Source organism: Aphis gossypii, chromosome X (assembly GCF_020184175.1).
Source record: "Aphis gossypii isolate Hap1 chromosome X, ASM2018417v2, whole genome shotgun sequence".
NCBI classification, from domain to species: domain Eukaryota; kingdom Metazoa; phylum Arthropoda; class Insecta; order Hemiptera; family Aphididae; genus Aphis; species Aphis gossypii.
In genome coordinates, this window is record NC_065533.1 from 23,847,623 (window position 1) to 23,874,605 (window position 26,983).

The following is a 26,983-nucleotide window of genomic DNA, read 5'->3' on the forward strand; positions in this document are numbered from 1 at the left end:
AATGAGTTTAATTTTGTTGTTACTTATATTTTATTCAATTTATCACTACAGCTCAATGAAACTAGCTTTAACTGCTAAAGATCCATATTACTATTTTTTACTATTACGTCCTTTATTTCGTTGCATTGGAGGCGGTGCACATGGAGTTTTATATCAAGAATTTTTACCTCTTTTACCAAACTTATTAAAAAGTTTAAATAGTTTACAATCTGGTCTACATAAACAAGATATGAAAGATTTATTTGTAGAATTGTGTCTTACTGTACCTGTTCGTCTAAGTTCATTATTACCTCATTTACCTCTACTTATGGATCCATTAGTTTCAGCTTTGAACGGATCTCCATCATTAATTATTCAGGTTAATATAATTTCTTTGTAAATGAGTTTTAGAAATATTATTTTTTGATTATTTTTTTAGGGTCTTAGAACTTTAGAACTATGTGTGGATAATCTGCAAACAGATTTTCTGTATGAACATATTCAACCCGTGAGAGCTGATTTAATGCAAGCTTTATGGCGATCATTGCACAATACTAATGAGAATGTTTATCCTGTAGCATTCAGGTAACATTTTATTAAGATTTAAATATAAATCAAATTTAACCTATTTAATACTATCAACTATATTTATGAAAAAAAATAACCGGGAAAATAATTCTGTTATATAATATAGGTTTGAAGTGTAGCTCATTAAAGGTTACTGAACTGGATTTTTCAGTCAAATTTAAATTATAAATCTTTGTATACAAAAAAAGATTTTAAGTGAAGATTTGTTAGTCTAAATTTATTTCTATTTTTATTTAAATATAGAAGTTTGAACTATTTTTTATTAGGTTTCTTTGGCATCTACGCAAATGCCTCGACTGGATTTTCACTATTAAGTAATAATCCAAAATACTGTCTCCATTTTTCCATTACTTTGTCTTGTTCTGTTACTAGGAAACCATCGTCATTTTTAAGGAATTTATTATATTTTTTGTTCCCTCCTTCTAATTGACTTTATCTTCTGGTATAGTTGTTGAGTTTTATTTACTTTATGATCAATTTCGGCTTCCCCTTATATACATATTTTGTATATTACTGTTTTTTATATTTAAATATACTATTTACTACTTTTTGGTATTCTCTGTGTACCATAACTTTCTCTCTATTAGTAGGGTTGTTAAGCAATTGAGTCCTAGCCTCTTTCTTCTATTATATGCTTCCATGCAAGCGTAGTTGAACCACGGTTTCCTTGTTCTCTTTTTTTTGTCTATTACTTGTGACCGTTTTTAGAGCACCCTTAACCGCATTCCATTTAGTATCAATTGTCTCCTATTAATTTATGTTTAAAGTGTTCATTGCTTAGTTGTTGCTTGAAAATTCCACGTGTATTTATATTCTTTAACTTATTCATGTTATAGATATCTGTTCACAAATGTTCCTTTTATAGATATCAGTTTCTTGAATTTAACCTTCAACTTTCCTTTAACTAGGTAGTGGTCTGAATCACAGTCAGCTTATCTGACTGTTATGATATTATGCACACAATTTTTGAACCTAGTATTAATCAGGACATGGTCTATCTGACTGAGATATCTATCATTCGGTGGTTTCCGTGTACCCTTATAGATATTTTTATGTAGAAAAATTGAACTCTTCACAACAAGTCCTCCACCACTTGAAAAATCTATAAGTCTGAGTCCATTTTCGCTAGTTACATTGTGAAGGCTATGGTTACCAATCGTTGACCAAAGTATGTTCTCCTTCCCTAACTTGGCATTTAAGTCTCCTAGGACTATCCTAATTCTACTTTGTGGGATTTCATTTAGCGTGTGTTCCGAGTTATCATAGAATTTGTCCTCCTCTTGTGTTTTTTCTTCCGTGGGCTAGATTATGTTAACACTGATATCCTTGGTTTAATGCTTTTGAATTCTCTTACTGAAGACATTAAGTTTTTATGTAATGCAAAGCCCGTTCCAAATTGATGATGTTTATTACATTCACAGTAGAATATCATTGTGTCTTGAATATCTAGCGTTCCTTCATGATTTCATCTCATCTCTTATAGGGCCACCATTCCTAGTCCATATCTTTCCGTGTCCCCTCAAATAAGCACTGAACTGCTCCAGCTTTTAAAAGATAATCCATTTTTCCATTTTCCAGTCTTTTTTCCAAAGCTCCACGATTCCGAGACAAGTATGTTGTTCTGAACAATATTGTTTTCTAAGGCAAGATTGTTAGCCCTGCGCTAAACCCATAGGCACCCTGAATTTTAATGCTAGCACCCCAAATCCCGTAATTACATAGTGTTACTACCATAATATTTCCATAATAATTACATTTATTAAAAATTTAAAGACTATCGTACTTATTAGTTATTCACAATGAAAGAGATAATGACGTATGAAGTTAAATAAGTTAAATAAGTATGCTGAAAATAAACTTTAATTGTCATTAAATTTGTAATAAATTATATTAATTGTTTTACATAAAATGTTTAATTATATTTGTGAGATTTATATTTTATTAATATATATTATATATATAATATGGTACTATTAAGGTGTGCGAGGGGCCCCTCACGGGCTGGGTTTGTTTCCTTAAAAATGTTGGTATTTAAGCCCTCTTAATATTTTTGAGTAATTCGTGCCTATGATTAAACCCTAAACTGGAAGACCAAACTTTTCCAACCAATTAAGGTCAGAGTAGGTAGAACTGCACCAACAAATTAAAGTCAGTACAGTCCAGAGCTCGGGGCCCCGGTTTTGCAAACCCGTCGCACTAGATAAGGCTCCCCTAGTGGATCTTTACCCATCTATTATTTTGAAAATTTTAATTTATATAGAAATCAATAATTAGCACAATGTCAGAATGTTTCAAAGTTTCTACAATTTATCATTTTTAAATTTGTAATCTTTAATCAGAACATGATATAAATCAATCATCTTTGGATATTGTTTAATACCTATTAATATGTATTAAAATCCTGTCTTATGTACTGTGGTATTTGAATTAATGTGCATATTTTTAAAATATTTTTTAAGCATATAGTAATTTAATTTTTATATTTTTCTAGAGTTTTAGGGAAGTTTGGTGGTGGTAATCGAAAAATGATGACTGAACCTCAACGTCTAGATTATTCAATGCATAGACAATCAACAAAACCCGCTATCATCATTAAATTTAATGAACATACTGAATCAGTAACATTTAATGTTGACATGGTTTGTAAATATTAATTTGTGCATAATTAAATTAAGTTTTTCAAATATATTTTATTTTTTTTATTTTTAGGCTATTGAAACTGCTGCAGAATCACTTAAAACATCAACTGATCCATATTATCGTAAAAAATGTTGGGAAGTAATAAAATCATTTTTGGCAGCATCTGTATTATCAAATGATGATAAATCAGTTTTGATGAAATTTTTTTCTCATCCAAGGTGAGTACAATAGTTATAAAAATTAGTTTTAAAAAAATCACTTTCTATGTTTAAATTATCATTTAAGTTTCAAAGAAGGAAAAATATCAAACTTCCATTCAACAGTGTACAAGTATCCAGATCCGGTTGTAAGAAATACTTATGTAATGGCATTGAATGGTAAACATTTTTATTATCAATATTGTAAATTATTTGTTATATTATGCTTTATATATTAATTAGCATCTAACAATTCATTATAATTAACTTATTTATTTTTGAAAGGTATTTTTGTCAGTGCTGCAGTTAAAGAACTTAGAGACACAGCTCTTGGAACACTGCTAGATGTTGTAATGCGCTATACTATGGTGGCAATTTCTCAACAAGCTGGACCATTAGTAAACAGTGAAAAAAATGAAAAGCTTTCATTTGGTATGGACCCACTTGTATTAATTGACTCAATGGCAACAGTTATGAGTTATCAAGAAAAAGAACTCTTAAAACCAACACGGCTAGCACTTACAATTATTTTAAATACGGCTACAATTATTATGGGATCCAAAGAAAGAGTAATTAAAATGTTTTTATTTAAATATAGTGTTTAAAGTTACATTAAATTACTATATTTTTTAGGCATGTCAATTACCTTACATGGAATACATGGTTGATAAGTTATGTGCTTTATGTTATGACCGTGCTTGGTATACTAAATTTGGAGGATGTTATGCAATACAATTTTTTTATAGCAGCATGTCTTCTCAATGGGTGTTTGAACATTTATATTTATTTGTTAAGGCACAACTCTTTGTTATCATGGATTTATCTGGTGATGTATGTCACATGAGAAGATTATAAAAATTTATGGTAGAACTTTTTTTTTTTTTTGTAAATAATTTTGTGTTAATTCCAAATAGGTTTCTAATGGAGTTTTAGATGAAACTAAAAAAAATTTAGAAAATATGTTACGGAAAGCAGCATCACCTTTAGATCAGAATTCAGGTTCTCAACTACAAGCTTTACAGAAAAAGGCTATACATGAAGTTACTTATGAACTTATTCGCCAAGTAACGAGTCCTAATGATTTACTTCGAAATCATGTATGTATTTTATCATGTATTCTATGTATCCATTTCAATTTTTTGTTAAATTATTTTTTTATAGTCCACACATTTATTGAGTGTGATAGCATCTGCTCAAGGAATCACTGTAACTCAAGTTATGGAACCTCATAAAGAAAGATTATCAGAAATTATTCCTTTAAGAAAACATCTATTACGTCATCAAGGATTTAAAGCACAAATTGGAATGATGGAAGGAAACACATTCTGTACCTCTTTATTGCCTCGGCTATTTACAATAGGTAATTATATGAAGAAAGTGGATTGTAGATTTTATCATATGATGTTGGTTAATTGTTATTTGGTCCATATATTATGATTAATGGTTCCAGGGACGCCCGGAAGGGGGGGCCAGTAGGGACAATTGCCCCCCCTGAGATTTTTCGTGTTAGTTACAAAAATGGAAATTTTTTACTTAAAGCTGGTCTTAGGTATTTAGCGACTATTGGACAATCTTTGTATCTAACAAGTCATAAAGGAGGTATTCAATTGTAAAAAAAAAACATTACGATCATCGACGGAAATTGAAACTTTTTGACAGATATTATTACATTATTATTTTTATAGGTACATTTATCGTTAATTTTTAAATCAATTAAAAAATTGGTTCAAAATACAATTTTTTAATCAACAAATTGATGATTCATTTAATTTATTTGCTTCAAACAAAAGGAGATTGTCATTACTTTTTGAATAAAATAATAAAATATGATGTAATATGTAAATTCATTCACAAAAATTTGTTTTTAGTTTAAACTTTATTTTATATTTTCTAATGAATATAAGAACTAATAGTGTAATTTTATATAAACTGAAATTAGTTAAGCTTTTTAAACAATTATTAATGATGCTGTAATATTGATACTATAACAAAGTATTAGTAGATGAAAGATGAAGCAGTAAATCTTCCCACAAGTACCTATTTAGGTACTTGCAATTTTTTTGCCCCCCCCCCTGAGTTACATTTCTGCGGGCGGCCCTGAATGGTTCATTTAATTGACCTAAAAAAGTTCTTTAGGTAACCCACTTTATTAAAGCAAAACATGTAAATCAAATTTCCTTATAAATGATTATTTCTCTAAATTTAAATATATTTTTGTAATTTAGATGTTTATTTTTAATAATAGATTTGAATATAAAAGAACACAATTTATTTTATCATGAAGTATCAAATCTTTGTGAAGCTAGTGATTCGGTTATGTCCAAGTTACCAGGATATAAAACAATGAATCCAGAACAAATGTTATTATTGCGTCAAGCTGGAATAAGAGCTCTCGCTGCTTGTTATTATATTCCTCAACCTGAAGTTAAAAGTAGAATTTTTAATGCTTTATATGGTGCTTTAGATAAAAATAATCCAGATTTACAAGAAACAGTATTTCAGTGTTTGAGAAAATTTGTTTCTACTTCACAAATTGATATGCCAATGGTAAACAAATAACCTTAACTATAAAAGTTAGTTGATAAATAAGTTTTATATTTTTATTTTAGGTCCACGAATTGATGAAAAAACATTTAGGAGATTTAGGCGATTACAGAAGTTTAACTTTAAATGGAACAAGGCATTTATGGTATTTAGTTCAGTTGTTTCCTGCCAGTTTTAGTGATATGTTTTGTACACATTTAATGGAAATAATGAAAAATATGTTTGAAGTTCTAATCCAAATGAAAAAAGGTAATTTTAAATAATTAAAGAAAATATTTGATAATTTACATTTTTATTTTGTTTAATTTATTATAGACTTAAAAATACTGAATATTAGATAACATAGTTTTTAACCTTATTTTATCTGTAGTACTGTTAAAATTTGATAAATAATTGTTATTTATTGGTCAAAAATTCCATTGCCTCAAATCTTAAATAAAGATTTACTTTATATTATAAAAAGTAAAAGTTAAGATTTTCTTTTCTTTTGCCCTCCACTTCCAACTTTATTGTCCTAAAGTTTCACAGAATTTTATCATCCATCTCTTCTTTACTTATACTAATTGTGTGATTCTCTATTTTGTTTATCTATCTCTTCTTCAATTTTCTTTTTTATTTTCTTCTACATTCATTTCCATATATTTTATTCTCACTGCTTCCAAGGCACCCTTTCCTTATAACATATCTTGTTAATATATTTTTCCTCATTTTGTCTACAACTGATGCAGCTTCTTGACTACCCCTAATAAATAAATTAATATATTTTCTTAAAATATACTATATTAAAATAATCATTAATGGTTGTTTTTCCTGTAATTTATGCATGGATAAAATGAAATAGGTAACAAATGTTTTTTACGTGTAATATTTATTTTTTAAATAAGATCTTGATATAAATTTTGAGTATAAAATCTAAGTTTTCATAATATAAAAACTGATTTTATTTTATTGTAATGTATATGTGAATACAATGAAATCTCTTTTAACAGATATCTCTAAATAGCGGATCAAAAACCAAGAGTGTTTAGTATTTAGTGGTGTTAGTATATATAATTCAATAAATTAGGATATTATATACTGGAGGCTAATAGCAATGAAATAGAACTAGTAATACATTATTTTTAAATGCTGCAATAAACCATATAAAGTGACATTATTTAAATTTATGGTTACTAATTTTGGTATAATATTACTAGAGCTAGAATTTTTTATATAATATAGAATTGTAAAATATACATTTAATTTTATTAAAATATGATAAGATTTACAAAATATACTAAAATAAAGATTGAATTTTTCAAAATATTTCCAAACTATCATTGTATCATATACTAATTTTAAAATAAATTAAATTAAATTATATTTTATGTAAGCTAAATAAGTTTTATTATTTTTAGTATATTCTACTTTTCAAAGACAAAATTTCTGTTTTTATTAAATTGAAATTAGGAGTATATATGCGGTATGGTAATTTGTCCATTTTATTACTTTTGTTTAAATATGCCTATACCATATAACATTATATTAGTTCTTTGTGTTCATTATTAATACATGAAAAAATATGCAAAATAAAAAATAAAACTTTTGTAGTATTAATATGAGGTAATTTGTGGACTTTATTAATTAAATTTATAATGAACATTGCAAAAAAAGAAAACACATACCAATCACATAAATTCTAGCCTTATTAATAACCAACAATCAAATAAACGTATGACCAATTTTCATACTATTTATTTATTTTAGAACTATATAATCTAATCAAAATTTTAATGTTGAAAACTTAAATACTTTTATCTTTTAAATTAGGAATTTCTAAGAGCGGAAACTATGAATCAATAATGGTGATTATTATTGAAATGTATAAACATTTATCTTTAGCCAATTATTGGCATATTGAATCACTCTGTAGATTAGTTTTGGATAGTGAAAAAAGCCTTCAGGTGAACATATTATCTCCATTTCATACACCACTTTTAGGATGTTTGCTTAAATATCCCACTCAAATTGTGCAACTATTTTTACAAGATAATCATATAAAGGTAAGAAAATAATTAGTTAAATATTTAAAACAAAATATATCAGGTTTTAATGATTAATAAGCACTCATATTGAATAATGCTTTGACAATTTTATGATATAGGAGCCTAATTGGGTAAAATACTTACACATGATGATCGCTAATGAAAAATGCCAAACAATACGAGAAGCTCTTCAAAGTAGTAGTCATAGGCTTAATGAGTTAATTACAACTTCTCATTCAGGTAACCAATATTATTAATTTATGTTGAAGTAATATTCATTTGCAAATATTATTCATTGAGGAAATGTTGTTTGTTACATTTATTTAGATCCTACTAAAGTTATTCAATATGAAACTATTAGAATTATTAATTCTATTGTACGACTAGATAGAAAATGGATTTATAACCAAACAGATTTAATTATATCATTATCAGAACTATGGGCATCTGAACACTACCAAGTAAAATAATAATAATAAAATTAATTTAAATATAAATTAGATAATTAATTACATAATTACTTAAGGAACATTTTTTGAACCCTGGATATCTTGAATTCTCTCACTGGAATGAGCCAAAAATGTTAGCAAAGGTGTTACTTCAGTATTTTATTCATAACCCGAATGAAATAGATTTACTCTTCCATTTGATCAGAGCATTTTGTTATAGCTTTATATCTGATTTTCAGGCAAGTTTAAACTAAAAACTATTTTATTATTCAGTTTTTATTTTATATCAATCTATTTTATTTTATTTTTTTAGTTTTTAAGAACGTATTTAGAAGAAACGGTTGCAAAAACTTTTTCTCCTCAATGGAAACGTAAAGCATTTTTTCGTTTTGTCGAAATATTTCAGAATAATAATATGAGTAATCTTTTCAAATCTAAAATCCTTCAATACATTATATTACCTTCTGTTTCGGCTAGTTATGAAAATAATGAACAACAAGCTTTAATTTATGGCACATCTGATCATTCAGATTCAACAGGAAACATTGTTAAATCTTATATATACCAGGTAATATACTATTATTATTGAAATAAATTCAGCTTAAAATGTGTGTGAATATTAATTAATTGCATTTTTTTTTTAGTTAATTAATCATGAAGTACCACCAGGAATTGGTGATGACAGCATTCGTATTCATTTGTTACAACTTGGATGTATGTTAGTTGATGATTTTCCTGTTAATAAAGAAAGTGCATATAGTCCTGATGAACTCTGCGAAAATTTAAAACGAGTAATGAGTTATGCTTGGCGGCCATGTTCATTAGAAAAAAATTGTGTTGATCCAACTGCTCAATACAGTGGCCATTTGTTACTGTCATATATAATTGCTTCATATCATGTTGATAGCCAAATAATTATTCAAGGTATTAAATAGAAAATTATTTTGACAACAGATATATTATATTATACAGGTATTTTATATTTTGAATTTTATAGTATTTCATGAACTCCTTAAAGCACATCATGTCGAAGTGAAAATTGTTGTTCGGCAGGCATTGGATTTAATAACACCTGCATTATCTATTCGTATGAACAATGGAAATAAATTATTATGTCAGTGCACAAAGAAAATTATTGTTGAAGAAGCACATTTAATGCAACAGCTATTCCATGTGTTGCATTTGGTTGTCAGACATTATAATGTAATTTTTAATTAATTTCTTAGTCTTAAAAATGTATATGTATGAATAATAAATTAATGAAAAATCATATAAAGTAAATATTCCATGCATGTTAAGAATTACAATACTTGTAACTACATATATTCAAGCTTAGGAGGAATCCTAGTGATGACAAGTTTGAATATCAGTAAACAGACATTATCTTGCATCTAACAGTATAATATGATATTGCAACTTGCAAATGACTAATTTTCCTTCTAACCCATTTGCAATATGTTGTGAAGGATCTTCCTTTAAAATAATATTTATTTTATTTTAACTTAATAATTGAAATTAAATATTAAAAACGTTATGTAAATACATTCTTAAAATGTATTTTAATTTAATTATTAACGTTTTATAATACACCTTAAGTTATTATGTTTTAGGTATATTATCCAATCAGACATAGACTTATTCAACATATGTTAAATACAATGTATAAATTGGCTTTTATATCATCTGCCACTTTTGAACAGAAAAAATTAGCTGTGGAAATAGCTGAAGTTATTATAAAATGGGAATTGCAACGAATTAGAAATGAAAATAATACAGCCGAGGTAAATGTATCAAATTGTCATTAGTAATAATTAAAATCTTTGCTATTTCACTTTACTTGTTAACTATTTGCTATTTAATATTTCAAGGCAAATCTGTTTTTGCTAATATCAGATAGCTATTATTTCTATTTTTGGCTAAACCTCAATTGTGTACTCAATATTTTTACTACACTTCTTTAATATTTTACTTTTTATTTCTATTAAAAAAGTTTTACTATATAATACATGTCTGTCTTATTATTTATTTAAATGTTTTCCAATTTCTTATCATGAACTCTCTAAAAATAAAATAATTACATTTTTGATTAATATAAATGTTATTTGACATAGCATAACTTTATATTTTTTGTATTTATGCAAATATCTTATTTTTTATTTTAGAATTCTATGGAAGAAAATGTAATAAAAATGAAACTTAAATCTCCAGTTTCATTACAATTAGATGATTATGACAAAGATGTATCTATTAGCAAGAATGACTTAGTAGTTGTTTTAAACTATTTGGCAAAACTTGCTTGTCAGGTTTGTTTTTCAATTTTTTCAATTTATTAATACATGCTAATTATTTATTCATTTGTGTAAAATATTATGTTATTAGGTAAATGATGGTGTTTCTGGAAGTATGGCAGAGTTACTATCTAAACGATGTATTGTATTATTAAGGACTGCTTTGAAATCAGAAGGTATAATGTCCAGATGTATTGATATGTTAAAATTAGCATGGATGGAAAATGTGTTTTGTACTGTATCAAGTTTAGAACCAGCTACTAATAATGCTGCTACTGCGATTGTTGTTGCAAATATTGCATCAGCATTTGATCTTTTAACATTTTTTTTAACTATCTTACCTAAAGAACAACTTTTAAACACAATTAAACCTCTTCAAAAATCGTTATATGATTGCATCACTACTACCAATATTAAGGTAATTGCAATTGCAATTTAAATATATTTATTATTAAATTTTTATTTTGGATGTAATATATTATTTTAGATTGGACGAATGGCTCATGCATTTCTTACACGTTTAATTTATATTTTCCCTATGATAAAACCATATCTTAATGAACTTGAAGAACTTTACATTTTAATAAATGTGGTAAGTTATTGTATATATTGCATTATGCTTAATATTATAAATATTGTCTATTATCTTTAAATTTTAGTTAATTGACGAAAGTTTAAACAATTTTGAAAAAAACATATCACAAAATTATAATCGATTTTTGACATGTGTCATAATGTTAAAAGCTGCCAGTGCTAACAATGCAGCTTTTATCGATAACTTGTCCTCTCGATTTGTACATGTTCTGCAAAAAGTATGCCGTGAACAGCCTCAAAATACAAATACAGAATCTTCAATGGGAATAAGTGAGCTGGTTATTCAAAGTTTAGATTTGATGAAAAACAGAGTTACAAATATGCATATTGAAACTCGAAAAACATTTATTGGAACTGTCCTCGTTGGATTAATTGAAAAAACAAATGATTCAAGAATAATGAAAACAATTTTAAAAGTATGTTTTATAATTTTTTTGTTTAATTAGAAAAATTACTATCTGTATAAAAAGGTATAATAAGAAATTTACTTTGAAGAAAATCTATCTAATGGTGGGATACCTACCAACTATTTAGTGATGTAGTTACTGTAAGGGTATCAGAAACGGGTTACAATCTTTGAATGTATAAGTGTTTTAGGGGATCACAATACTGTTTTTGTAATAAGTGTAATTTTTAATATTATTAGGGTAAAAAAAAAATATAGCTTCTGGGCGCTTTTATGTGTAGCTATTAATATTTTATTGTTTTGTTTAAATTAAATTAAAGCTATTATAAAAGAGTTCACCACTATTTTTTAAGACTTCAATTTGGGTTTTCTGGATCTTTATTCTCTAAGATTATTACTATTATTATTATTATTATGAGTGGATTTGAATAGTTATTAAGTAATTTATGAATGTTTTTATATTGGGTTTTACTGTTAGTATTACTATTTAGTATTTACTATATATTATTATAGTGGGTGGCAATCATTACTTATTGATTTATTTGGATATAAATCAACTTAGCATGGATAAAAATAAAAGGTCCTGTGTTTACATTCTAAATACATAGTATTTGTATAATATATAATAATTATAAAAACCTAACCTGTGAATAGGTTTTAATTGTATAGTAAAATATTTAGTTAATACTATAAAAACAAATAATTTAGTTCATAATTATATTTGTGTTGGACATTTTTACTTATTACAATTAAACCAATCTTTATCAAAAAAAAAAGTTTAATACTTGAATAAAAAATAATTATAAACTTTAGTTATTATATTCTATATTTTAGATGTTAGAAGAATGGATGCATAATCATCCGAATGAAGGACCCAATTTGCATGAAAAATCTATACTGTTGGTAAAAATCATGCAACATATCGAAAAAAAGTTTCCTGACTTGAATACTCAATATTTATACATTATTATTCACATTTACAAGTAATTTTTTCTAGTTAACTATTTTTATGTCCAAGGTTTAATTTATTGTAAATTAATTGTTATAATTAATACCAAAATATCATTGTTATTACTATTATTCATAATAATTTTGATCAAAATATTTTTCAGGGATGAAGAGTTACGTAATTCAGAACTTGGACATAAATTGGAAGCAGCTTTTTTAAGTGGTTTACGATGTTCACAGCCGGCTGTTCGTGAAAAATTTTTCACTTTATTCAATCAACATATTAATATTAGATTACCAGAGCGTTTGTTATATATAGTGAGTTCGCAAAACTGGGAACCAATGATGACTCATTACTGGATAAAACAATGTATTGAATTATTATTAGCTACAGTCGATCCAGGTAAAAAATTTTAAATTTTAAATTTAGATTGATTTAAAGGTTTATAACATTTATATAAATTTTAAAAAAGGCGGGTAAGTGGGTACCGCTGTGCTGTACATTAGGTGCTGTATGGATCATTATTATATATTATAGGAATGTTAAATTTGAATCCAATGATAGGTATCATTGAAACGAAAAACGATTCTGAACGAAGATGATTTGTCAGCCTAGGACATCATTTCGAATGGTTGGTGAAAAAGGTGGTTTATGTTTAATGGCCTGAATACACCAGAATTTAAGTTCTTTTATAATTATTATAAGTTAAACTTATGGAAAATGACGTATTGAATTTTCAACTCTTAGCTACTTGTACAAAATTTTTTATGAATTATACCTACAATATAATTTGCAAGTATTCATGGTTTTGACGAATCTTTGTCAATATTTGAACTTCAAATGCTAATAAAAAAAATTGTGCCTATGTATTCTTATAATTTTTTAATCACTATAAGAATAACTTATAAGAAACTTTGTATTAATTTTCAAGTATTTTGATTGGGCCAAAAAAATTTTATCGGCACTTCAGAAAAATTGAAAATTTCAGTTGTCTATAAATAGCCCAAAAAAAGTCTAAATATTTTGAAAATTAAATCATGTAAAGAAAATGCCAATCTAAATAACTGGTAAAATTTTCAAGTATCTACGACTTATACTTTTTGAATAATAACAAATATTTAAAATTGTTTGAGGATAAATCGTTATCGTTACGCTATTTCGTAAAAACTTAAAATTCAAACGCTCTTAAAATTTTTCTTATGATGACGTTTTGATTTTTCTTTATAGCTTCTTAAAGTTTACTTAGTGTTTTATGATTTTTCAACTTCAAAATTACTTGCAAATTTTCGCGTTTTCCAAAAATATCATAAAAATTTGAACTATAAACGCTAATAAAAAAATTGTGACTAACGATTTTTAATTTTTTTTTTTGGCTACAATATGAACAACTCATAAGGAACCTTGTATTAAATTTTCAAAATTGTTTGACCAAATTGGTCATCCAAAATTTTTGTATTGACACTTAAAAATTTTTTTCATAAAAATAAATTTCAGTGGTCTATAAATAACTCAAAAAAAGTCAACAATTTTTGAAAATTTAACTGTATATAGATAACACTAACATAAACATTTGGTAAAAATTTCAAGTATTTACAGTGATTAGTTTTTGAATTACAACCATATAAAAAAATCGATTTGGTCGAAAACTGGTTTTGCATAAAAATTACCGTTTTTCCTTAATTTTTTTTTGATTTTTCTGGTGCTTTTGAAAACTATTAGGAATTTCAAAGAATCACCTTCCAATGCACCAACTAGATTCACTTTCAAACCGGAAAAGCTACTGAAGTTGAAAATCGATGCATTATTTCGACACATTCTCGTATACACAGACACAAAAAAAAAACACACAACATTGTAAAATCAATACATTTATCGCTCCGCTCAGAATCTAAAACAAAAACATCATTATATTATATAATCTATTCTATCATAATTATTTATAAGGTTTTTATATTTTTCCAAGTGTCTATTAAAATAAATATTATTTTCATATTTATTATAGATTTGCCTGTGACATTAAAAGATTCTAATTCATCAACTTCATCAAAATTACCAACAATTAGAGAATTAGTCAATAACTGTGATACGTCGTTCATTGAAGAAATTCTTAATACTAATGAAGATATTGGAGTCAAATCAGAGTACGCAATGGACACTGATCAAATGGTGACTGATAACATTGAAGTTGTTGAAGGTGGAAAGTTAGAACCATTGATTAGCAGACACATAAAATTTATGGATAATCTAAAATCAATGAAACTTGGAGATATCTGTTCAGCCATAGCTCAACTGTGTCATATGGATTCAAGCTTAGCAGAAAAAATTTGGCTTGTATTATTTCCTGCTATTTGGGAGTCATTAAATTCCACACAAAAAACGGTAAATATTCAAAATTATTTTAATAATACTATTGATTGAATCTACATGTTAACATGTATACATACATAATAAATAATTAAGTAAAATTGTTTTTTTTTTAATTTATTATTTTAGATATTATTACCTGAAATTAATCAATTTATTGTAAGTGGTATTCATGTCGTTCAAAGAGATGTTCATCCAAGTGTTAATTCCACATTCTTTGAAGCATTATTCCAATGTCAACCAAAAATACATTTTAAACCAAGTGTCATGTTATATATTGGTAAATCTCATAATTTATGGCACCGGGTAACTTTGTCTTTAGAAAAAATGATGATAGATAATAACTTTGAATTAACAAAACAAGATTGTTATGAATTTGAACCAGAAATATCTCCACAAACAGTATGTTTATATAGATCATTTTTTAATAACAGCATCTTGATCAAAAATATAAATTTACAGGATGTTACTGATACATTAGCAGAAATGTATAAACAGCTTAAAGAAGAAGACATGTGGGCTGGTTTGTGGCAAAAACACGCTCAATATCGAGAGACCAAAGTTGCTCTTGCATTAGAACAACAAGGGTTGTTTGAACAAGCTTTATCTATGTACGAGTCTGTAATAAAAAAATTTCAAAGTGAATTTTCCAGTTTTCCTGCATCAGACATGGTTTTAAATGAATCACAGTTATGGGAATCACAATGGATTAGGTAAATAATTAATTTCGAATAATATTTGCTTATATAATACAATATTGTATGTTAAAGATGTTCAAAAGAGCTGAATCAATGGGACAGTTTACTTGAATTTTCAAAACTTGAAGGTCATTTCAATTCATTTTTAATATTAGACAGTGCATGGCGTATACCTGATTGGCGTGTAATGAGTGAGGCATTGAGTTATGTTGATAATACATGCCCTAAAGAATTTTTGTGGAAGGTATTGTAATTTTTTATTCATTTAATTTAAACTTCTATTTTTTTAAAATATTAAACAATACTTTTGTTTATTAGATGTATTTATACAAAGGGTTTTTGGCAATTTGTCATCCAGATGAACCAAATTTACCATATGTTGCTCGAAATGTAGAAATGGCTAGCATACATGTAATTAGAGAATGGAGACGATTACCACATATTGTGTCACATATTCATTTGCATTATCTTCAAGCTTCCCAACAGGTAAATATAGAATAAAACAAATACATGTTAGTTATAGTTCGATATTATCAATGATACATGCAGCATGTTAGTAGATAATTATTGGTGTTTTGCTTCAATTAAGTAACTGATTATTTAAATGAGGATGCTTTCTTATTGTGTTTCAAATTTAATATGATGTGTTCTGCCGAACATAGTTAAATATATAGTAATAAGTAATAACATTGAGTTTATATATAATTTTTTGAAGCGTTGTATTTACAAATAATAATATCCTCTGCATTTATTATTATTATTATTAAATGGAAATACTAGAAACACCCCCCCCCCCCCCCAAAAAAAAAACTGGTTCAAAAATTATGTTGGTATTAAGTTTGAAAAAACGATTAGGTATTCTAATATTTAAAACAATACTAATTTTAAGAGGACGTCACACTCGTATGTGTTGTTTTTGTCTTACATACATACAACATATACAACAAAGAAAATTTACGTTCAGCATAAATTTTATACCGTTCGTTTTAATAATAGAGTAAATTTACCTATTATCAAACTTAAAGGTAAGAATATTATCTATGCTATCTCATAGGAATTTATTGATATTTTAATTTTGAAGTGAGTTACAAGCATTTCAAAGTTTAAATATTTTACATAACTATAACTCACATAAAAATTAAAATATCAATAAAAGCTTTAGATGCCTTATCTTTAAGTTTAATAATAGATAAATTAATATCTATTATTAAAGCTAACAGCATAAAATTGATTTCACTGAAAGATAATTTGCTAAGTTGTATGTAAGTAAGACGGATACAACACATGCGGTTATAACATCCTCTTAATAAGAATATATTAAACATAATATATTTTAATTTTATGATTAAATTTTATTAGGAGTACCTCTACTGGAATGTGTTTCTTCTTAATACCTTTTAAAATTATTAAAATGTATAGTACCTATAGGTCATAATTAAACCTAATTAAATCTAATTATGTAGATTTTATTAAAATAATAATAATAATAAGTTATAGGTTAGGGTAATATTGCTACCTCTGATTTATTTTACTTGTGATATTATTGTTCAGATTTTCTTTAATGGGGTCATATAATTCAATTTATAAAATATTTATGAAAAAACTGTTAAGTACAATGATAATTTGTTTATTATATAAAAATAAACTGTTTAAATTTGATCATTTAATTAATATAAATCATCAATAAATAGTATTTATTTCATACTAAACTATTATTACAAAATATTCTTGTGTAATCATTTATGAACAATGAACATAAATTCAAAACCTTGATTTATTTAGACTGGACATGGTAAGGTACCTAACCTATTTTCAGAGTATATAATTAATTACTATTGTTGTTAACATTAGTAGTTTCTTATCTTGTTAAGTTGTAAAATAAATAGTTTATTCTTAAAGCTTATAATAACCAATTATATACATAATTAATGATTTATATTTAATTTAATACTTAAATATAAAACTAACCTGAAAAGTGATAAGAAGTAAAAATATTGAAAAAAAATCTTCCATTGCATAAATGTTTTCTCAAATAACTCAATTTTTTTTTGCTAGGGAATTCTTATACACTCGATGCAATATATTTGTAGCTCGAAAAATACTTAAGTCGAATTTATTTTTACCTCCCTTGAAATTCGAGTTATCAAGACTCAATTGTATTAATTTTGAAACATTTCATTATTACCTACTTAAATTATTATAATTTTCTTTGTGACTTCACCCAATAAAATTTTCAAAAATATTTAGACATTAATATAAGTTAGTACATTTGTAACTTAATTTTAACAATTGCTGTATTTTGTATAATTATAAATTAAGAAATAAATCACGGTATATATTATACTTAACACAATATTTTAATAATAACCTATACTACATTCTCTACATAATAAAAATTAAAACTGTATTCAATTTAGGCAATATTTGAACTTTAAACGTTAAGAAAGAATTATAATTTTACGAGTCTTTAATATTCTTCAATACCGCTAAAAATAACTGTTTACTCTAAACAGTGTTTCTATACTAACCGATGAAATTATCAAACAATAAAATGTTTACTTAGTAATTACTTTACTATAACATATCACTACATATACACATTTAATACTTGTTTGGGTGGGGGACGATTAGGTCCAGAAGATGCAATGTTCCTTTTGCTCTCTCTAGTTGTAGACCTGAAATTTTGACTTATTATTATTAAATTGTTATGCGTTTATAATGTGGACTGTGGTACACAAATTCGCATAAATTATCTATTTAGTTGTAATACTAAGAATAATGTAGGAATTATGTGAAATTATTTTATTAATATTTTTATATTAGATAATTGAATTATCTGAGGCAGCTCAAATACACCAGGGATTACAAGAAAAAGATACAAACAATTCTTTGCATAATATGAAAGCAATTATAAAAACATGGAAGAATCGGTTGCCAGTTGTAGCTGATGACTTAAGTCATTGGAGTGATGTGTTTGTTTGGCGACAACATCATTACCAATTTGTTATTAAATGTTGTTCTCAACCCAATCAATCCACTAATGCAGTATTAGGTGTTCACGCTTCTGCTCAAGTATATATATATATACATTGTAATTCTATTTGTTTGAATAAATAATTATACTCTTTATTTCAGGCCATAATACACTTTGGTAAAGTTAGCCGTAAACATAATTTAACTGGAGTGTGCCTTCAAACATTATCTCGATTGTATACAATACCTAATGTACCTGTAGTTGATTGTTTCCATAAAATTAGACAACAAGTAAAGTGTTATATGCAAATGGCATCCGAATCATCTAGTAAACATGAAATTCAAGATGTAAGTATTTGTAATATTATTTAGTATATCTTTAATTGGCTTTTCATATTTATTTCTTATTCATTTTAGTGTTTGGAAGCTATTGAGAGAACAAATTTAAAATTTTTCCAAAGTGAAATGACTGCTGAATTTTATGCACTTAAAGGAATGCTTCTTGGCCAAATTGGTAATTTTATTATTTTATTTTAAATGTTATAATATTATAATTTAAATAATAATTTTTTTGTAAATAATATAGGGAATTCTGAAGAAGCATACAAAGCTTTTTCGGCAGCTGTGCAGTTACATGATTCTATGGTTAAAGCTTGGGCACTTTGGGGGGAGTACTTGGAAGAAACCTTTACTAAAAGTTATCCTAATCATACAATTCAAACTGGTGTATCTGCAATAATATGCTTTTTGCAAGCTTGTCGTCAACAAAATGAGTCTAAATATCGAAAATATTTGGCTAAAGTATTGTGGCTTTTAACTTATGATGATAAAGAATATTCATTGCTTAGTACAGTTGATACACATTTTAATGGAGTTCCACCTGCATTATGGCTGCCTTGGGTGCCACAATTATTAACTACATTGGCAAGCGATGGCGGTTCTTTATTACAAAACTTATTAATACAAGTAATAAAAATAAATAAATAAATAAATAAATACTTTTTGTTTATCATTATTATTCATAACTTAGGTTGGAAGATTATATCCACAAGCCGTGTATTTTCCAACAAGAACACTATACTTTAATCATAAAATTGAATATAGAGAACGTTGTAGAAATTCTGAGTTATTAGCTGCCACTTATAAGCAATCGCAAACCAATCATACTTCACAAAGTATTAATTAATATTAAATAATAATTTATTTTATTTAAAAATTATTGAATTGTTTATAGAGTCTACATATACTCAGAGCACAGGATTAACTGATTCTGCTTTACGTGCCACACCAGCAATGGTACGTTTTTCTAAAATTATGCATCAGCAACGAGAAGTTCATCCAACAATTGTACTAACATTAGAAGGGATAGTAGATCAGGTAAATTTCTGTCATAATATTTTTTCATATTGACCAGTTTCTGTTTTATAATATATGATAACTATATAATGATATTATTATTATTTGCTTTTACCTAACACAGTTTTCCAAATATTAATATAGTAAAATCTCTAAATGAAAGATACTCTCAGTCATTGACATTTTATCAATTATTCAAATGGTTCAGTTTGTGGAAAAACTGTAATTTGTTCCCGATTACAGTGGCGGATTTTTAAAAATTTTCTGAGGGGGTCCTGTGTTATATTATATTGTGTTTATGTATGTATACTAGAGGACAGGGGACAGACTCTATTTATGCATTATAATATTATATATAATATGTAAATATCAGTGTCTGGGGGGGTTCAGACCCCACGGACCCCCCCCCCCCGTAAATCCGCCACTGCGCTACTATTTAGTTGTCTGTTAGAAATTTCACTACATTTATTATTTTTAATTAATTATGAAGTTATAACATTTTGTTTAAACTGTTAAGTGTTGGAGTTAGAATCAAGATATTATACCATTGACTAAATAGTAAATATACAATCAATAGTATTATATAGTAGTATAAATATTCAATGATCATCATACTCAAAAATACAAAAAATAAAAATAAAAACTAACCAGAAAAATGCTATAATTCTTTTCAGTGGCAGACTGAGCTTAAATTTTAAATGTTAAAATTTCATATTTAAGTATTTATCACCACCACCCCCTTATATCAAACCTTACATATCCATGGGGCTGTCCTTTACTACAATACATTGTATTAGTTTAATATGTATTATTTACTTATAATAAGGTCATTCTGTAAATAAAATGTGGCTGAAAACATCAAAATATCGGGTCTTAGCATGTGTTTTGGAGATAATGGCATGGGGTGGCACCACTCCCTTTGGAAAGTTGATGGAGCAACGTCAAAATTGAGCCTTTCAGGTTGTCACTGATCCTTTCTGTATAGCATGGATTATCATTAATATTCATATTCTCTATTTAGTAAGAAAACATAATATTGCGGCCTATTAAAAATTGATTCTTCTGTACATCTTCACGTAACATCCTATTATAGTGAAAATGGTTTTGATGGCAGGTTGTCACTTAAAGAAATCCATAATAGGCATGTTCTAGCTGGACAGAGTATTTAAATAAATAACATGAAATAATGTTCAGTTGTTAAATTTAAAATAAATTAAATCAATTAATATATTATTATTTATTAGGTACATTATCTCATTGAAAAAAAAAATACTTGTAATCTATGCAAGAAAAAATATTATTAGAAGATATACTAGAACATATGATACATTATATTTTTGTATTAAGTTATAGTCATAAATCTGTTTGAAATTCCTGAAATATAAGTATTATTAAAACATTAAATCTTTATTGATCAGAAAAAGAAATTTTCATAATATCCAAAAAATTATAAATAAAATTCTGTGAATAACTTTATTGTTTGTCAAATTTAAAAAGAATAAAATCTATCAATAATAAAATAAAATAATTCTTTTATAAATAAATTCTAGATGGTTTGGTTCAGAGAAAATTGGTATGAAGAAGTATTGAGACAACTTCGTCTTGGATTAGCAAAATGTTATAACATTGCTTTTGACAGTCGAGGATCTGTTGTAGATGCCCAAATTACACCTCATACATTAAATTTTATTAAGAAATTAGTATCAACGTTTGGAATTGGAATAGGTAAAATTTATTTAAAAACAAATTTATGTTTGAATTATATGTTAATAAATTATATATAATTTATTTTCAGAATTATTAGCCAGTAATATGGCTGCTAATAGTGCAGCTAAAGAGTCATTCCCAGGTTCAGGGTCTGAAAGTTTAGCTAAACGAGCTCAGACAACAATACAAGATCCGGTTTTCCAAAAAATGAAACAACAGTTTTCTATTGATTTTGATTTTAATTTACGTGGAGCTATGAAATTGCATCATATGATTTCAAAAATGAAAAAGTGGATAAAAATATTAGAGACTAAAATTAGACTTTTACCAAAGTAATACTTGAAAAATTGTTATTTGTATAATATATGTATATATAATTATATTGATCATATTTTATTTATAGATTCTTTTTAATTGAAGAAAAATGTAGATTCCTTAGTAATTTCAGTCTTCAAACTGCTGAAATTGAAATTCCCGGGGAATTTTTACTACCAAAGGTATGAATTTTGAAACTTAAATTATATAAATTGGTATTAGCGTTTTCTAGTTTTGAAAATAAAACATGTGGAATCTATTCAATTATTCATAAGCTTATTAGTTATCTTATAAAAATCAAAAATATAGATCAAAGTTATCATTCTATTTTTTTTTTTTTTTTTTTTTATTAGCTTTTAGTAAAAACTATAGCTCAATAATTTGAATCTACTTTTAATGATTATTATTTAAAGCTTAATTATATTATATGTGCTTATTAGAAATATAAAATGTTGTTTATAAACTCTTTGATAGCTTTCTATCCATTATCCAAGAACAACCAACCAAAATAATGGCTTAATACCAGTTCTGATTAATGACTGGTATATCCTTTATTTCATGCCCATATTATTATTGATATTATTTATTTATGTACTTATTATTGTTCAATTATAAATTCAAAATTGTTTTATTTTTAAATCATATATTATATAAAAATTCAAATACAATTTTAAAAAGTATGATCACTAAATGTATAGAAAATATTAATAATATTAATATGTTTTTAGCATTCACATTATTATGTGAAAATAGCTCGTTTTATGCCAACCGTTCAAATAGTTGAAAAGCATAATACTTCAGCTAGAAGATTAGTTATGCGTGGTCATAATGGTAAATTATATTCTTACTTGGTAATGCATGATGCTGGTTTAGGTGATACAAGACGTGAAGAACGAGTCCTACAACTATTAAGAATGTTAAATCATTATTTAACCAAACAAAAGGTGGGTAAACTTAACTAACTAATTTTGATTGTATTTAATTCAAATACAAATCTTATAGTATGATAACTTTTATTTGTAGGAAACTTCTCGCAGATTTTTATATTATACAGTACCCAGGGTTGTTGCCGTATCTCCACAACTACGACTTGTTGAAGATAATCCTTCATCATTATCATTACTTGATATTTTTAAATCAATGAGTACAACTCAGCCTTATGATGATTGCATTGAACATTATTACCAATGCCTTGCTAATATTCAAGTAATATATTATTTTTTAAATTGACTGGAAATTATTTTCTTTTTATTATATGATGCTAACATATCAAATTTACTATTGAATATAAATTTGTTTGGTATTATGCGTTTATAAGATAAAGAACAAATGTATGTTTGGGTGTGGCAACCTCGACGGTGATTAACTTTAAACTCACTTTTCTTTGTCTAGAATCAAGGAACTCAAGCAAATATTCAAATGCTTTTGGATATATTTTTAGAAGTACAAAAAAATTATTGCCAAAGCCATGTACTGAAAAGTTGGGCAACTCTAACATATGCTTCACCTACAGATTATTGGACATTTAGAAAAATGGTACAAATATTAATTTTTTATACTTTTTTGATTTACGATTTTATAATAATTTATTTGTTTAGCTTACACTTCAATTATCTTTATCATGTTTGGCTGAGTATGTATTACATCTTACCAGACTTAATCCTGATATGATGTATATACATCAAGATTCTGGTTTACTTAATGCTTCATACTTCAAGTTTGACGTTGATGACAAAAAAGGTAATTATTGTCAATAATTAGTGTTTTTAAATTGAATAAAATTAATTGAATATACATTTTAGGTGAACTAGTTTCCAATCGACCTGTTCCCTTTAGATTAACTCCTAATCTTGTTGAATTAATGACTGATATCGGAAAAAATGGTCCCCTCACTGCAAGTATTATGGCAACAGCTAGATGTTTTAACCAACCTAACAACAACATTCAAGCTATTCTTAGAGCTATACTCAGAGATGAAATGATTACCTCATATAAAAAAGTAAAGTAATATAGTTATTATTTTGTTACATAAATAATAATATTTTTTAAATATTTCTTTTTAGAAATTGGAAGATGAACTTTCAACAGCTAGAGACGAAATATCTGGTGATATTATCATTAATATGGTTACAAAAGCGGTTAATTCTATAATTCACAAATTAAATAGTCTAGCAAATTTTGATGGTACTGATAATAAGGTAAGCACAATCGTAAGTGCAGCTTCATCAGTTGACAATTTATGCCGAATAGATCCAGCATGGTACCCATGGCTTTAAACATTTTATGAACACTTAGGTTTACAAATATTTATAGATCTTTTAGTTTACATTTATTGCTAATAAAATATTGAGAAGATTTTTGTACCTTTATTCTATTTTAGTAATAATAATTTTAAATGTATAAATAACAGTTTAAGTATATAATTAAAATATTTGTAATTTATTATTAGTAAACAAAATAATAAAATATATAAAAATATTTTATTTATTTTAATCTTTTATATTTAGCCATATAGGTATTACATTTATACATTTATACATTCAAACTAATTCTTTATGATATGATGTTATTGTATGTGTATCATTATCATCATGTATGTATAATAATAATTAATAAGAATCACATATTCTTTAATAAATAAAACAACAAATAATTTGTACAATAACATAATTCTAGAATTAAGGTGTTGTGAAAAGAGCTATATATAAAACAAAAATAATAAGTATTACCGAACAGTTAGATGAGAAGTTTGAACAAAATTTATTAATAGAGGTTTAACATATATTTAGTAAAATCTGTACTGCAATTGCATTTGCATAAATAACATGGTATGGAATCCTTCTTGAAATCTAAAACCTAGTTTTTTAGCTACCTAATTAAAATTTATTATTTGTTTATGTATAAATTATTGTATTTACCTCTGAATAAAAATTACTTTTTATAAGTTAGTCTTACAGTGATTCAAAAATTATAACTTATAAGAATACATGAATACTTGCAAATTATTTTGTAGTTAAAATTTATAAAAAAAAATTGTGTTTGTAGAAAAGAGTTAAAAATGTAATACACGATTTTCTATAAGTTTGGCTAATAATAATTATAGAAGAACTTAAATTTTGGTGTATTCAAGCCATTAAAACATAAACCACCTTTTATACCAACTACTGGTAATTATATCTTAGGCTAAAAAATCATCTTCGTTCAGAATCATTTTTCGTATACAATGATACCTATCATTGGATTCAAATTTAACATTCCTATAATATATAATAGTGAACCACACGGCACCTAATGTACACCAGAGCGGTACCTACTTGACCTCGATAATTTTTAGCTAAAATATATAAAAAATTTTGCATAAGTAGCTAAGAGTTGAAAATATAATACAAGATTTTTCATAAGTTTGGTTCACAATAGTTGTAAGAGAAGTTGAGCGTTGGCCTGCAATTAAAAAAAATGTATCCAAAACTTAAATTTTTCGAAATCAAAAATTCACGGGTAAAATAACGATTTACTATCAAATAATTTTAAATGTTCATTATAGTTAAAAATTACTAGTCATAGAAACTTGAAATATACACCAATTGTTTGAATTGACATTTTCTGTAGGTATATGATTTAATTTTGGAATATTCGGATCATTAAAACATATACCGCCTTTTTCATCACCCGGTAAAAAAATATACGCTAGGCTGACAAATTTAATCATCTCCGTTCAGAATCGTTTTTCGCACCTATATATTATAATACATAAAATATCGATATCATAGTATCATTGCATTCAAAATGAGTGTATTATAGCTATCAAAATAACCTAAGTAAAAAAGTAAGTAACCTAACGTAAAAACATGAATATTATTGTCATCCTTATACTGGCAAAATTTGATAATTGTACATTTGTACGACTACTGACTACTGCAACTCAAATGAGAGCTATATTCTATCGGTACATGTATTTGAACGGAAAATACGTATGTGTTAGTGTGTTACTCGCATCCATTGTAGTGACTTACTCTATCTCCGAGGTCAACTAATACCTATTACTTACTGTACAGTAGAGCGTAGAAAAAAATTAAAAACCAGCCGATTTCCTGATTATAATATTTTTATTTATTGTTATTTGTACAACGTCGACCGCCAACAATTATATTGTTATTTACTATTAGGTATAGTATTATAAATTATAATTTATATTATATACCTATTACCTATGTATATATTATTATATTTACTGTTAACTATAATTACAACAAAAACCAAACGGTGAAAAAAGGCCAAGTTCTAAACTGCTCCCTCCCAAAAAAGTTGACCTATCAAAGTGGTGAAATCTACATTGTGGCCAAGTCTACTATTTTTTAATTCATAACCTCACTGCACTTCTATATAAAGAGCAACACTCCTCTTTTATTTTTATTGTTTAACACTTGGCCAGTTTCTGAATGAGGCATAAACTATACTTGGGCCGCAATGTAGATACTACTTCTATGATTCGATGTTTTTTTTGAGAAGAAATCTAAACCTTTTTCTTTTTTCTGAGTTCTCTCCCCATCACCCACGTAAGTCATGAGTGAGTACATTCGATAATGATGTTTTATGCTTCATTCATAAACTGGCCAAGTATTTAACAATACAAATAAAAAAGGACAATCATTACCACTAATTTATACTAAAAATTTAATTGAATATTAAATCAATATTTTTACAATCACGGTTAAATAAATAATCAGTTTTAACCATTGTGAGGGGAGAGGGGGCACCGATAATATAAATCTATATTTTAATTTTTAATCGTAATTATTATTTTTAGTTTTAAAAATAATTATTTTATGCAAGTTTTTAAAGTATTTTTACATTTTAATTGGCGTTGTGTTTTTTAAGAAAAATTATGTCGTGTTGTTTATCTTCCTGCTTT

At 26.3% G+C, this 26,983-nt stretch overlaps 1 protein-coding gene across 1 annotated transcript in view; it reads left to right on the forward strand.

The window, feature by feature from the left end:
- The window catches only part of LOC114121267 (transformation/transcription domain-associated protein-like), a 31,052-nt gene extending 6,626 nt beyond the window's left edge, over positions 1-24,426 (forward strand). Inside the window, exons 13-57 of the mRNA XM_050206587.1 lie at positions 52-358; positions 419-564; positions 3,059-3,206; positions 3,277-3,425; positions 3,493-3,584; positions 3,690-3,973; positions 4,038-4,235; positions 4,319-4,501; positions 4,566-4,764; positions 5,650-5,951; positions 6,014-6,197; positions 7,758-7,990; positions 8,092-8,212; positions 8,300-8,433; positions 8,499-8,660; positions 8,735-8,989; positions 9,066-9,345; positions 9,419-9,624; positions 10,032-10,202; positions 10,584-10,724; positions 10,801-11,127; positions 11,197-11,301; positions 11,369-11,719; positions 12,544-12,692; positions 12,822-13,060; positions 14,661-15,037; positions 15,152-15,424; positions 15,485-15,735; positions 15,793-15,964; positions 16,039-16,206; positions 18,544-18,792; positions 18,856-19,041; positions 19,111-19,207; positions 19,280-19,659; positions 19,724-19,868; positions 19,928-20,070; positions 21,600-21,774; positions 21,845-22,088; positions 22,160-22,253; positions 22,800-23,015; positions 23,095-23,277; positions 23,464-23,607; positions 23,670-23,811; positions 23,874-24,070; positions 24,135-24,426. Coding sequence (XP_050062544.1) covers positions 52-358; positions 419-564; positions 3,059-3,206; positions 3,277-3,425; positions 3,493-3,584; positions 3,690-3,973; positions 4,038-4,235; positions 4,319-4,501; positions 4,566-4,764; positions 5,650-5,951; positions 6,014-6,197; positions 7,758-7,990; positions 8,092-8,212; positions 8,300-8,433; positions 8,499-8,660; positions 8,735-8,989; positions 9,066-9,345; positions 9,419-9,624; positions 10,032-10,202; positions 10,584-10,724; positions 10,801-11,127; positions 11,197-11,301; positions 11,369-11,719; positions 12,544-12,692; positions 12,822-13,060; positions 14,661-15,037; positions 15,152-15,424; positions 15,485-15,735; positions 15,793-15,964; positions 16,039-16,206; positions 18,544-18,792; positions 18,856-19,041; positions 19,111-19,207; positions 19,280-19,659; positions 19,724-19,868; positions 19,928-20,070; positions 21,600-21,774; positions 21,845-22,088; positions 22,160-22,253; positions 22,800-23,015; positions 23,095-23,277; positions 23,464-23,607; positions 23,670-23,811; positions 23,874-24,070; positions 24,135-24,347 — 9,115 coding nt within the window. The 3' untranslated portion in view covers positions 24,348-24,426. The remainder of the gene's footprint in view (positions 1-51; positions 359-418; positions 565-3,058; positions 3,207-3,276; positions 3,426-3,492; positions 3,585-3,689; positions 3,974-4,037; positions 4,236-4,318; positions 4,502-4,565; positions 4,765-5,649; positions 5,952-6,013; positions 6,198-7,757; positions 7,991-8,091; positions 8,213-8,299; positions 8,434-8,498; positions 8,661-8,734; positions 8,990-9,065; positions 9,346-9,418; positions 9,625-10,031; positions 10,203-10,583; positions 10,725-10,800; positions 11,128-11,196; positions 11,302-11,368; positions 11,720-12,543; positions 12,693-12,821; positions 13,061-14,660; positions 15,038-15,151; positions 15,425-15,484; positions 15,736-15,792; positions 15,965-16,038; positions 16,207-18,543; positions 18,793-18,855; positions 19,042-19,110; positions 19,208-19,279; positions 19,660-19,723; positions 19,869-19,927; positions 20,071-21,599; positions 21,775-21,844; positions 22,089-22,159; positions 22,254-22,799; positions 23,016-23,094; positions 23,278-23,463; positions 23,608-23,669; positions 23,812-23,873; positions 24,071-24,134) is intronic.
- The last annotated feature ends 2,557 nt before the right edge of the window (positions 24,427-26,983 follow it).